The 14,003-nt window shown below is 40.6% G+C and overlaps 1 protein-coding gene across 1 annotated transcript in view; it reads left to right on the forward strand.

The window, feature by feature from the left end:
* The window catches only part of LOC102847787 (prenylcysteine oxidase-like), a 34,981-nt gene that overhangs the window by 19,287 nt on the left and 1,691 nt on the right, over nucleotides 1-14,003 (forward strand). Inside the window, exon 4 of the mRNA XM_006882306.1 lies at nucleotides 9,980-10,191. Within this exon, the coding sequence (XP_006882368.1) occupies nucleotides 9,980-10,191 (212 nt within the window). The remainder of the gene's footprint in view (nucleotides 1-9,979; nucleotides 10,192-14,003) is intronic.

Consider the following 14,003-nt stretch of genomic DNA (forward strand, 5'->3'; position numbering starts at 1 on the left):
CGGACGACCCATTTTGTCACACAGGCGTCGTGGCCAGAGAGGACAGCGAGGCGGGTGTGGCATGATGCCCCTTTCCAAAAAATAGCCTTTCCTAGCAACATGCCCAAAGTATATGAGATGAAGCTTCACCATCCTTACCTCCAAGGAGCACTCTGGCTGCACTTTTTCGAAGACATATCTGTTTGTTCTTTTGGCAGTCCATGAGCTATCCAGTACTCTTCTCCAACACTACAACCCAAAGACATCAATTATACTGTCATCCTTATTCATTGTCCAGCTCTCAGGTGTATACCGAGTGATTCGGATGGCCTGAATCAGGCACACCTCAGTCTTCAGATTGACATCACTGCTTCTCAATAATTTAACGAGGTCCCTGAAAATGGACTTGTCCAATGCAATACTTCTCCTGATCGCCTCACTGCTGGTACGAACGGTGTTCATTGTGGATCCAAGTAAAATTAAATTGTTGACAATTTTAATATTTTTCTCCATCTGTCATATTGATTATTGGTTCATTGGTAAGGATAGTTGTCTTCTTAAACTTGAGATGCATCCATGTTGAATGCTGTAGTCTTTGATTTTCTGCAGCAAGTGCTTTAAATCCTCCTCACTTTCATCAAACAAGGTTGTGTCATCTGTATAATTCAGGTTCTTGATGAATCTTCCTCTGATCCTGATGCCACATTATTCTACATTGTAGAGCCCAGCATACAGATTGAGTAACTAAGGAGAAAGAATACAACCCTGACATACGTTTCCTGATTTTATACCAGGCAATGTTCCCTCGCTCCATTTGGAAAGCAGCTTCTAGTTAAAAGTTTCTTATGAGCATAATTAAGTGTTCTGGATTCCCATTCTTCTCGAGGTAAAAAAGAGTTTGTATCGTCCACACAGTCAAATACCTTTGAGTAATAAATAAAATACAGACATTCTTCTGGTATTCTCTGCTTTCAGCTAGGATCCATCTGATATCAGCAATGATACTCCTGGTGCTGTGACCTCTTAAACTCATTTTGAACTTCTGGCAGTTCTGTCAATATACAGTTCTAACCATTTTTGCATGATATTCAGCAATATTTTGCTTGCATGTGATAGTGATGCTATTTTTGAATCATTTCCATATTCTATTGGATCACCTTTTTTGGAAATGAGAACAAGTATAAATCTCTTCTAGTCAGTCAGCCAGGGAACGATTGTCTAAATTTCCTGGCATAGACTGGTGAGTATGTCCAGGGCTGCATCTGTCATTTGAAACATATCAATTGATAATTAGCATTGGCACTTGTTCATAAGGTATTTCCTAAAATTTTTCAGTGCCAGCCAATTCTTTCTGGTACAGTGACTCTGCACATTCCTTATACTTATTTTTACTAAACATTTTGAGTCTTTTTTATCCTTTACTTCCTCTCATTTCTCAGATTCAATCTATATTGAACATCAAGTACATCTCAAAATTCTTACTTTGCACTTTAAGGTGCATTTTGGTACAGGCTGCTTATGAGGCCCCCGTTCCTGTGCCTCCTTGCTCCCTGAACTTCTCTCTCATGTGGCGCTCAACCTCCCAGCCTTGCTCAAGGACTGTAGGCTCCTCCTTGTTCTACGTGTGGACTTCTGGGCCAGGGTACCTGTTTTGATGGTGGGGGGAAGCTGAGTCCCCCGTACCTGTGCCTCCTTGCTCCCCTGAACTTCTCTCTTTGAACACTAACACCTACAAGAAAGATCAGTGCTCATAAGTTAAAGGACATAGTCTTCCTAACTCTCAATAAGCCCGTGACTTAGGATAGCTGCCAAGATTTGGCAGTCTCTAGCTGTCTACTCTTCTGGCTAAAATTCAGCGGCTTCCTCAATCCCCTCTATCTATACCAACTGCAAGTTTAGAAGTCAGTAGGCCTCTCTCATTTCAGACCTGCTAGCTTCCGTTATTTTCTGAGTTTGATAATTTGCTTGAAGAACAATTTATGGGAAATACTATAGTTATGATAAGGAAGAGATGTATAGGGTGAGGTTTGGGAGGGTTCCCAATTCAGAGAAAAGGAAATCAGATCATGAATATTAGAAATGCATGAGGTTGGCAAGATTGCAGTTTCATATAGAATGGCACATGTGTACACACAAAAAAAGACTGGTCAGTAACACTCTATTTAGTCATTAGTACCCAATGTTTGTTTTTCACCAATCAGGAAGACCAGGGTACTTAATGAGACATTGCATGATGATTATATGAGTCATACAATAACGCAGTTGTTTCGGTTGATATTAGGTCATGGTACATAGGCTCAGTTGGTATTAAGTATTTCTGGCATAGTCAACACTATCTCTTTCGTATAAAACTTCAGATGTAGTTAGTGGTCTTAAATAACAGACCTCTATAAAGGAAATTTCAAAAGTTTAGAGTTATCTCTCAGAAGCCAAGGGTCAAGTCCAAAATTTCATGGGTATGAAAATTATTGAACAATATCACTAATATCACATGCAAGCAAAATCTTGCTGAAGATTATAAAAAAAAAAAAAAAAAGACTGGAACAGTACATTGACAGAGAACCACCAGAAATATAAGCTGGGTTTAGAAGAGGTCATAGCACATAGAGACATCATAGCCAATGTCAGATGTATCTTAGCTGAGAGCCAAGAGTCCCAGAAGAATGTCTGTCTGTTTTTCACCCACTATGCAAAGGCATTTGATGGTGTGGATCACAACAAATTATGGCTACTTTGAGAAGAAATGGGAATTCCAGAACATCTGATTGTGCTCATGAAAACCCTATACTTGAACCAGGAAGTAGTCATCAGAACAGAGCAAGGAAACACTTCATGGTTCAAAATCAGGAAGAAAGTACACCAGGGATGTGTTTTGTCTCCATATCTTTTCAATCTATATGTGGAACAGATAATTTGGGAAGCTGGGCTTTATAAGAAGGGGTGTGGCTTCAGAATTGGAGGAAGACTCATCAAAATAACCTGCATTTTGCTTACTACACAACCTTGGCTGCTGAAAATGACGAGGGCCTAAAGTGTTTGTTGTAGAAGGTCGAGGACTGCAGTCTTCAATATTGATTGAAGCTCAACATCAAGAAGACAAAGATTCTCACCACTGGTTCAATTGGCAGCAGCATGATAGATGGAGAAGAGATTGAGATTGTTAACAGCTTCATCTTGTTTGGTGCCACAAACAACTCTTGGCACCAACAGGCAGGAAATCAAAAGACTAATTGCATTGAGAAAATCTGCTGTTAGGGACCTCTTTAGAGTGCTGAGGAGCAATGATGTCAGACTAGAGACTAAGGTGTGCCCAATTTAGACTATAGTCTTTGCATTTACTTGCAATGAATCAGATAGCTGGAAAATGACTAAGGATGACAGAAGAAGGATGATGCCTTTGAGTTCTTTGAGTTGTGGTGCTGGAGAAGAGTGTTGCACATTCCATGGACTGCAAAGAGAACAGATTTGTCTTGGAGAGGGTGAAACCAAGTTGCTCCTTACAGGAGAGGATTTTGAAGCTCCATCTTACATATTTATAGCATGTTGACAGGAGGGACCAGTACTTGGAGAAGGACATTATGCTTGGAAGGGTGGAGATATAGCGCAGGAGAGGAAGACCCTGGATGAAATGGAGTGACATAAGAACTGAGATAATGGAGTTAGGCATGTCAGAGATAGACTCGCTCAGGATAGGTCAGGGTTCAGAGTTATCTTGCATAGGGTCACTATGAGTCACAGGTGGTTTGACAGCACATAACAATAACAAATCTCATGTGAGAAGATTGCCCATCTTTTCCCTTGGAGCAGCTGTTGGATGGAACTACATGTTTTTGGGTTGGCAGGGTAACTCCTTACCACTAGGCCACCAGAGCTCCAAATTACTTGGGTAAAGATAAATGATTCACCTCATATCAGGCATGCTTCCACTAGCAGTGCACTTCTTTTTTCTTGAAATGCTTTTCCTCTCAGATATGTTTGCATTCTCTATTCCTTCAAGTGTTTGCTCTGACCATTCTATTTTTATATTTTCTTTTTTTTTTTTTTAATATTCTATTAGGAGTTGTTACACTGTCAGTGCATGCATTTCTAATCTTCATTTTTCTGATTTTTTTTCTTTAGTACTTAACATACTCTTGGCTTTTATATACTTTACCTGCATTCATTTTTATTAGGTTTCCTTTGAACATAAGCTCCATAAGGGCAGGGATTTAGATGCCTGGCTATAGGTATTCCATACATATTTGTTTGGTTGTGTAGCAAGTAAATAAGTAGAATGCTCAAACAGTTGTTAAGGGTTATACAAATGTAAGCTTAAAAAGAAACACTGGATAGGTATCCTGTTGTTGTGTACCACCCAGTTGGAACGGACCCATAGCTGACCCTCTGGTGGGTTTTCAGAGTCACTTAATTGCAGGAAAGGAGACTGCCCATCCTTCTCCCATGGAGCAGCTGGTGGACTTGAACCGTGTGCCTTCAAGGTTGTAGTGGAGCTTCTTGCCTGTAGGTCACTAGAGCTCCCTATTTCTGTATTAGTATGTATGAGTATATACGTATAAATGTGTATCTTGGAGATATTGTGAGTTTGGTTCCAGACTACCACAAAAAATTGAATAAAACAATCAAGTCACATGAAATTTTTGGTATCACAGTGCATATGAAAGTTATGTTTACACTGTATATTATAGTACATTATGGGAGCTCTGGTGGCTTCATGGTAAGGAGCTTTGTTACCAACCCAAAGGTATGTGCAGTTCTAATCCTCCAGTTGCTCCTCAGGAGAGAGATGGGCAATCTCCTCCCATGTGATTTACCTACCTTTGAAGACACATTGCAGGGTCACCTGAGTCAGTTCCTACTTGATGGTACACAATGACAACATATTGTGCTAATGCGAAACCTATACTTGGACCAGGAGGCAGTCATCAGAACAGAGCAAGGAAACACTGCGTGGTTCAAAATTGGAAAGGGTGTATGCCAGGGATGTATCCTATCTCCATACTTTTTCAACCTGTATGCAGAACGGATTATCCGGGAGGCTGGGCTGTATGAGGAGAAGTGTGGTATCAGGATTGGTGGAAGATCCGTCAACAATCTGTGTTATGCAGATGATACAACCCTGCTTGCTGAAAGTGAGGAGGACCCGAAGCACTGGCTGCAGAGGGTCAAGAACTGCAGCCTTCAATATGGATTGAGGCTCAATATCAAGAAGACAAAGATTCTCACCACTGAACCAATTGGCAGCATCAGATGGATGCGGAAGAGATTGAGATTGATTGAGATTGTTCACAGCTTTAGTTTGCTTGGCTCCACAGTCACGAGGAGCCAGGAAATTAAAAGGTGCATTGCCATGGGAAAGTCTGCTGTTAGGGACCTCTCCAAAGTACTGAAGAGCAGTGGTTTCATTCTGGAGACTAAGGTGCACCTGATACAGGTCATGGTCTTTGCAATCAGTTGTTATGTGTCAGAGAGTTGGACAATGACTAGGGAGGATAGAAGAATTGATGCCTTTGAGCTGTGGTGCTGGAGAAGAGTATTGAATGTACCATGGACTGCTAAGAAAACAAACAGGTTCATCCGGGAGAGAATTAAACCAGGCTGCTCCTTGGAGGCAAGGATTTTGAAGCTTCATATGACATACTTTGGACATGTTGCAAGGAGGGGCCAGTCCTTAAAGAGGGACATCATGCTTGGGAGGGTGGAGGGACAGAGCAGGAGGGGAAGGTTCTTTGTGAGGTAGATTGATTCAGTGACAGGGGTAATCGGGGTGGATGTGTCATATTGGCAGGACAGAGCAGGCTGTTGTACATATGGTCACTATGAGTCAAGCAACTCGATGGCACATAAGAAGAAGAAGTGTCAATTAGCTTTATGAAAAAATTTGAATTGTGATAATTACATAAATGTGACACACAGTCAAACTGAGCACATGCTGTTGGGAAAATAGCACCAATGGATTGATGAAGGGTTGTCACAAACTTCCAATTATGAAAAATACAGTATTCTCAAAGCCTAGTAAGGTTATTCTTTGCTTTCTCGAATTTCTCAAATTCAGTCTACCTTGAATATCAACCCCATCGTTAAAATATGTCCAGAATTTTACCGCTTCTTAATACTGCTATGACACCCACTATTTTCTGGTCTTGTCGGGATTGCTGCAGGAGCCTCCATTAGTAGATTGAATAGCTCACTCACACTTAGCCGTCATGTCAGAAACGACTCTGCTGAACCTCCATCAAGTTTTCAGAAGCTATAAATTACACTGAAGGAGACTCCGTCCTCTGAGGAGCGGCTGGTGGATTTGAACAGTTTGCCTTTGAGTTGGCAGCACAACTTCTTACCCATTACGCCACCAGAGCTCCCTTAGTAGACCAAACTAAGGCCCCTCCAGATTGTTTTAATCTTTTTGTCGTTGTTGTTTTTGATTGCCTTCAAGTTAAGCACAACTCATAGTGACCTCATAAACAAAAGGCCTGAAGCCCCTCTTAAAACCGTCGACATTTATCAAAGTTCATAGAGTGTCTGGAGGCATGTTATTTGGGAAGCGGATGCCATTCCTGCTCCCAATTTGTTGTCATTAGGTGCAGTGAATAAATTCTATCTCAGAACAATCCCTTGTACAACAGAAGTAAACATTGCCCCATCCTGGGCCATCTTCACAACTGTTGCTATGTTTGTGTCCATTGTTGCAGCCACTCTGTTAATCCATTTCTTTAAAGGTCTTCCAATTTCTCACTGATGTCCCTCTCCAGGGATTAGTTCCCTGACAGCAAGCTCAAAGTGAGATGACTATGTGAGATCTTCTCCCGTTCTAAGGAATATTCTACCTCTATTTTTTCCAAGACAAAATTGTTTTTCTAATAGGCCAGGCATATGTTTAGTATTTTTTAGCAACACCATATAGCTAACCTCTAGAATTTGTAAATGTGTTCCTTTGAACTTCTGATTGCCAGCATTATAAAATAAGTTTATGTTTAAACTAGAGTTTGTGGTAGTTTTGTCACAACAGTAATTGCAACACATTACTTCCTGACTCTGCTTTTACTCTTGTACACTCCCGATTTCCAGAGTGGGTTTTTTTTTTAAGTCCTTGGTTCAACTAACTTGTTCCTCAAGAGAGCCACAGTCTGTACCAGGACTTTGAAGATACAACAGACGTAGGGTTCCCCATCCTTTTTTATATTTCTAGTTCTGTTGTCCATTACTCAGAGTGAATTATTGAAATTTCAGTATCTTTTTCTCCCTTCAACTCTCTCAATTTTGTTTCATGTATTTTAGAACCGTTGTTATTAGTTGCATGCAAATTTTAACTGTTAGGTTCTTTGGATGAATTAACTATTTTATCATTCTATTTTTTTGTTTCCAATAATTTTTATTTTATCTTGTACAAGTGTAGGCACTTGGGTCTCTTGTGTATTTTTTTTTATCCTTCTGCCTACATATGGTTGAAAAACAAGCCCACTTTAAAAAAAATAAATAACCCTGAGGCTAACAGGGAGCCCTGGTGGCCTTCTGGGTAGAGAGCCGTGCTGTCACCACAGCACACTGTTTCAGTCCACCAGCTGCTATGAGGGACAAAGATAGGCAGTTTCCTTCTGTGCCACTTAAAGCTTCCAAAGTGTCATTCTGTTTTCCGACTTGACATCCCCCCACCCCCCGCACCCCATGCTGAGGAGTCCTGTAGGCACAATGCTTAAGCATACAGTTGCTACTCAGAAGTTTAGAAGTTTGACCACCCAGACTTGGAAACCTTCTGGGGGAGTTCTACTTTGTCCCGAGTTGGAATAGAATTGACTTCTCAGCAGTGGGTTTGGTTTTTAGCATATCTTTAGCATTTGAATTCCCACTTTACACTTTTTGTCCATTTTGATACCAGCTGCTCACTCATTGAAATGACTTCTTTGAACCCTAACCATGTAAGTGAAATAGCACAGCTCATAAGTTAAAGTCCTCCAGATTCCCACATAGGCCCAAGACTGGATGTCTGTCAAAATTTGGGAGTCCCCAGGCACCCATACGTCTGAGCTGCTGGCTAAAAATTCAGCACTTCCCTCGATTCTCTTAGCACACCAATTGCAAGCCAGGGAAGTCTATAAGCCTCCTTCATTCTGCAGCAAGTGCTTCAAGACCTCCCTCACTTTCAGCAAGCAAAGTTGCATCATGCAGAATGCAGGTTGTTGATGCGTCTTCCTCTGATACTGATGTCACATTCTGCTTCATATAGTCCAGCTTCCCAAATGATCTGTTCAGCCTCAAATTTAATAGGTATGAAGAAAGGATACTCTCTTGATGCCCACCCACCCTTCTTGATTTTGAACCATGCAGTGTTCCCTTGCTCTGTTCTAATAAGAGCTTTTTGGTCTAGGTATAGGTTTTCCATGAGCAGAATTTAGTATCCTGGGACCCCCACTCTTCTCCTTGTTAGCAACAGTCAAATGGCTTTTATTTAGTCAATAAAACAAAGAAGGACATCTTTCAGGTATGTTCTTCTTTCTGATGTCCATGGTGTCACAGCCTCTTCAGAATCCAGCTTGAAGTTCTGGCAATTCTATGTCAGTGTACTGTTCTACCTGTTTTTGAATAGTCTTTAGTAAGATTTTGCTTGTAGGTGATACTAATTTTGATAATCTTTTGATCACTTTTTTGAGAATGAGTATAAATATGGATTGCCTCCTGTTCTATAGGTTTCTTGGCATTGAGGGCTACATCTGTTTGTTGGAATATATCAATTAGTATTTCCTCAATTCCTGAGATCTTATTTTTTACCAATGCCTTCAGTGTAGCCTGAACTTCTTCCTTTATAAACCTTGGTTCTTGATATATGCTTCTTCCTGAAATGATTCTGCTTGGTACAGTGACTCTGAGTATTCCTTCCATCGTCTTTCTCCTGGATCATTCAAGATTTTGCCCATAGAATCCTTCAATACTTAAGCTCGAGGCTTGACTTTGTCTTTTAGATCTCGAAGTTTAAGAAATGCTGAGAAAGTTCTTCTTGTTTTACTCTAGTTATTTGCACATTTTATTTTAATACTTTGTTTTTTATTCTCGAGCTGCCTTTCGGATCTTCTATTTAGCGGTTTTTGTTTTTTTTTTTGCTTTGCAATTTTTTCTGTTTTGGCCTCTTGATGCTCTGGTGCTCTTTTCAGAGTTTCTTCTGACATCCATTTTGGTTTTTCTTCCTTCTGTTCCACAGCTCACCTGGTCTTCAATATTTAGTGTTCTGTGCCTTAAATCTATTCTTGCAGTGGTTTTTCAGGTGGGAGAGACTGGAGATTGTATTTTGGTTCATTTGGATTAGAATTTTCTTCAGCTTCAATTTGAACTTGCACTTAGGTAGCTGATGGTCTGTTCTGTGTACTTAGTACCATTGTTTGCATTTTTCACCAACAAGGAAGCACAGGATACTTGTCTTTCAAGATCCCTTACTGAGACCACATGGCATGATTGATTGCCTAAGTCATGCAATGACTCAGCCAATTCAGTTGATGATATTTGGCTACATTCAGTTGAAATTACATCACAATTTCCTAAGTCCAATTGAAATTAGGCCAAGTTCAGTTGATATTAATGTCTTTCTAGCTTGGTCAGCACTATCTTCTTAGTACAAACTGTTAGGTCTGATTTAGAGGTCTCAGATATCAGAAGGTCCTCAATAACCTGGTACATTTCAAAAGTTTAGAGTTATCTCTCAGGGTTAAGAGTCAAGACCAAATTCCTTTGCTGCCATCGAGTGAGATCTGATAGCAGATCCTCCAGCAGATTTCAGAGACTGTTAATCCCATGGGAGGAGATTGCCCAACTTTTTCCTTGGAACAGCCATTGAGAGCTGAGAAAGGTTTTACTTAAGATGATAACTAAACTTTGCCTTACATATCAGATAGATGGAAACACATCAGGGAACTTCAAAGTTTCTATTTTAGAGTCCTATTTCCCTTTTTTACCTACCTTCTCCTTCCGTTTTGTGTTTGGTGTTTAATGGACATTTTTCTTCTTTTTTTCAAAGGATCTACCGTTACCAGTCTCATGACTATGCCTTCAGTAGTGTAGAGAAGTTACTGCATGCTCTGGGAGGGGACGAGTTTGTTGGAATGTTTAATCGAACTCTTCTTGACACCCTGGAGAAAGCAGGCTTCTCTGAAAAATTCCTCAATGAAATTGTTACTCCTGTTATGAGGGTTAATTATGCCCAAAGCTTGGACATCAACGGCTTTGTGGGTAAGCCAGGGAATTGTAAGGGACATTAGTTTACAGAGGGGTTTACCTGATGCTAGAATAGCTGCAGACATTTTAGGCCACAGGTTACAGAATGCTACATTTCTTAGTAATTATTGGCAAAATTACTGTAGATAGTTTTTAATGGAGAGAAGGTCCTTATTTATAATTTGCACAGTGGTTCTAAAAGGGAGGGGGCACGGTGGTAGCAGTGCTGGAAGCATGGCAGTTAGAAATGGCTGTAGACATTTGGAGCAGAACCCCTGAGACTGAACTCAGGGAAAACTGGGGCAACGGGCTTTCTACTAATTCAGCATTAAAAGGCATCTGTTGGTATTCTTATTGAATTCAGTTTACAGTATTTCCAATTTAGGACAGTAAGGAGCACTTTGCAACGATGGAAAGAATTAATGGACCTTTACCAAAACATATAATATAGAAAACCAGGAAATGTAATACTTCCATCATGATCGATTAGACAATCAATTAGGGATGAGGACAGTTCTGCTGGCAGATAAGTTTTAAGACATTGCAAACCTCTGAAAGAATTTGTGCTTTCTCAGGATGCTGAACATGAGCTTCTGTTTGACCTCATTCAGAAAATGTTGGAATATGACCCAGCCGAAAGAATTACTGTCAGGGATGCTCTAAAGTATTCTTTCTTTCACCTCCTTAAAAATACTATCTAGCTGAAGGTGCTACTATGGCTTCTGGTGGGCTCGGCGTGAGTGCTGCAGGATTGACAAATGAAACTCCTGATATCCCAGACAACGTAGGAGATTGGCTTCTAGACGTCTACCACTTCGCCACCTATTGGAATGATTTCTGGAGGAATTTGATCCTCAGTTTGGGACCTTTTGCTGCAGGAGTTTGGCTGGCCAGAAGTTTGAGTGACATTGACCTAATGGCTCCACAACCAAGGGTGTAGTCAAGAAGACACATGGACCCCTGTGCTGTACAGGAACCTTCCAAAACCAGCTTCTATTTCTGTGAAAAACACAAGATTTGCCCTGCTGGCGACTCAGGTTTGACTCAGATGGGCACTTCCCTTCCCAGTTTTCTTCTCTTCCTTATGTCTGCTCAGAACCATATTCTCTGCTTCCCATTGTTCTATAAAGTTGTGTATATAGTCTCTCAGTTTCTGCATGGGGTCATCTTGGCTGTTGCCCTGAGCAATAACTTAATATTTTATAAGTATCTGAAATCAAGAATGTACACAAGAAAAAAAAAGAACAAAAAACCAACACAACAACCCAACAAAAGCCAATACCTATCTACTTCTAAAATTGTGTCACTTTTTAAGAGACCATATGGACTATATCAGTGTAATTTTTAAACACCAAATTAGGCAGAGACCTATGGTGACCAAGTGGTAAAGAGTTGCACTGCCAATTCAGAGGTACACAGTTCAAACCTACCAGTTCTCCACTGAAGATGCACTCTCCACTTGTGTGATTTACAGCCTCCGAAAACCCAGTAGAGGGTCACCTGCAAATCAGTTCCAACTCTATGGAACATCATAACACATTATTTTTACAGCTTTGCAAATTTCTTAGTTTTTTATTATTACCATGTTTATCATGTCTGCTGTTAGGGACCTCTCTAAAGTACTCAAGAGCAATGGTGTGTCTCTAGAGACTAAGGTGCGTCTGGTACAGGCCATGGTCTTTTCAATCACTTGTTATGTTTCAGAGAGCTGCACAATGACCAGGGAGGACAGAAGGAGAATTGATGCCTTTGAGCTTTGGTGTTGGAGAAGAGTGCTGAGGTTACCATGGACTGCTAAGAAAACAAACAGATTTATCCTGGAGAGGGTTAAACCAGGCTGCTCCTTGGAGGCAAGGATTCTGAGACTTCGTCTGACATACTTTGGTCATGTTGTAAGGAGAGACCGGTCTTTGGAGAAAGACGTCATGCTTGGGAGGGTGGAGGGACAGCGCAGGAGGGGAAGGCCCTCTAGGAGATGGAATGATTCGGTGACTGGGGCAGTTGGGATGAGTGTGTCGGAGACAGTGAGATTGGCACAGGACAGAGCAGAGTTTAGAGCTGTTGTACATAGGGTCGCTATGAGTCGCAAGCGACTCGACAGCACAACCACCACCACCACAACAACCGTGTTTATGTTAATAATTTGATTTTAAGTAAATTAATGGACATCCTCAGTAATTACTGTATGATTTATTCAGAATAAAGTTGTGCTTATGTATTTTTTTAAGGCATGTGGGGCACTATCAATAACACTAAGGTTGAGAAACCATGTATGAGAATTTCAAAGGGTTTATGACCCTTCAGAAGTTAGAAGCCACTGATATAGATGCCCTTTCTCATTGCTGTGGAGGTGGAACCGACTCATAGCTGACGCACCAGCGGGTTTTCAGAGGCTCTAAGTTGCATGGAAGATTGCCCATCTTTATCCTGAGGAGTAGTTCGTGGATTTGAACCATTTGCCTTTGAGTTGACAATGCAACTCACACTCATAATTTAGATGATAATATCTGTCAATTTTAACTAACACCAAATGGAATGGAAATCACAAAACACTTAGCTGCACTCCTCTGGAACCTGTACATGGACCAAGAAGCAGTCATTTGACCAGAATAATGGTATGTTGCATGGTAAAAAAACAAGGAAAGTTATGCATAAAGGTTGTATTTTCCGCCATACATGCTGAGCAAATGATTGAGAAGCTGGACTATATGAAGAAGAATGTGGCATCAGGATTGGAGGAAGACTCAACAACCTCTGCTATGCAGGTAACATAATACTGCTTGCATTGCAGAAAGTGAACTGAAAACACTGAAGATCAAGGACTACAGACAAGTTTCAGTATGGATTACATGGAAACGTAAAAAAGAATTCTCATCCTGGAGGAGCCACCCTAACCGCCCCCCCCAAAAAGAATTCTAACACTAGGATCAATAAGTAGTATTGTGATAAATGGAGAAAATACTGAAGTTAAGGGTTTCATTTTACTTTGATCCACCTTCTACTCCTATAGTAGCAGCAATTAATCAGATGATGTATTGCACTGGCAAAGTTTATCAGAGACCTCTTTAAAGGGTAAAGAGCAAGGATGTCAGTTTAAAGACTAAATTGTATGTGAAAGTTGGACAGTGAATAAAGAAGACTTTAAGAACGGATGCTTTTGAATTGTGGTCCTGATGAGAAGTACTGAATATATTGCAGATTTTGAGAAGATAAAATAGATCTATCTTGGAGGATGTGCAATTGAAGTGCTCCTTGGAGGCAAAGGTGGTAAGACTTTGTCTCACATACTGTAGGGATATTATTAGGCAGTGCCAGTCCCTGGAAAATGGCATCATGTTTGGAAAAGTAGAGTGTTAGCACAAAAGAAGACTCTCAATGAGTTGGACTGACACAATGACTGAACAGCAGCAGGCTTAAGCATAGCATAGAATAGGCCAGGGTGCTGTTTTCTTGAATGTAGGGTCTTTTTGGGTTGGAGCTGACATGATGGCAACGAATGACATTGAGATAACCTGCTTGGCTGCTCCAAAACAAACAGCAAATGGAAATGTAAGTAAAACTTCCTCACAAACTGTTTTTAGAAGATTCAATATGAACTAGTTGCTGTTATGACTTGGAAGATAAGATTTAGTCAGTCAAGCAGGAATTTTGGTTTTAAGTACTGGTAACACTTTTTGTTGTACCAGAGTGATTTTGCGACCAGATCCTTTGTGACTCAGCAATTTTCAGTATCAGATGCAGGGCTGGCTCCATGGGCATGAGATATGTGCAACAGGGTCTTGCTTGAAGAAAAGCCTTTTGCTTAGTATAATGGTCTGCCATCAGCA

The sequence above is a fragment of the Elephantulus edwardii genome, unplaced genomic scaffold (assembly GCF_000299155.1).
Source record: "Elephantulus edwardii isolate Elephantulus edwardi_28Jun2011 unplaced genomic scaffold, EleEdw1.0 scaffold00019, whole genome shotgun sequence".
In the NCBI taxonomy this organism is placed as follows: Eukaryota; Metazoa; Chordata; class Mammalia; order Macroscelidea; family Macroscelididae; genus Elephantulus; species Elephantulus edwardii.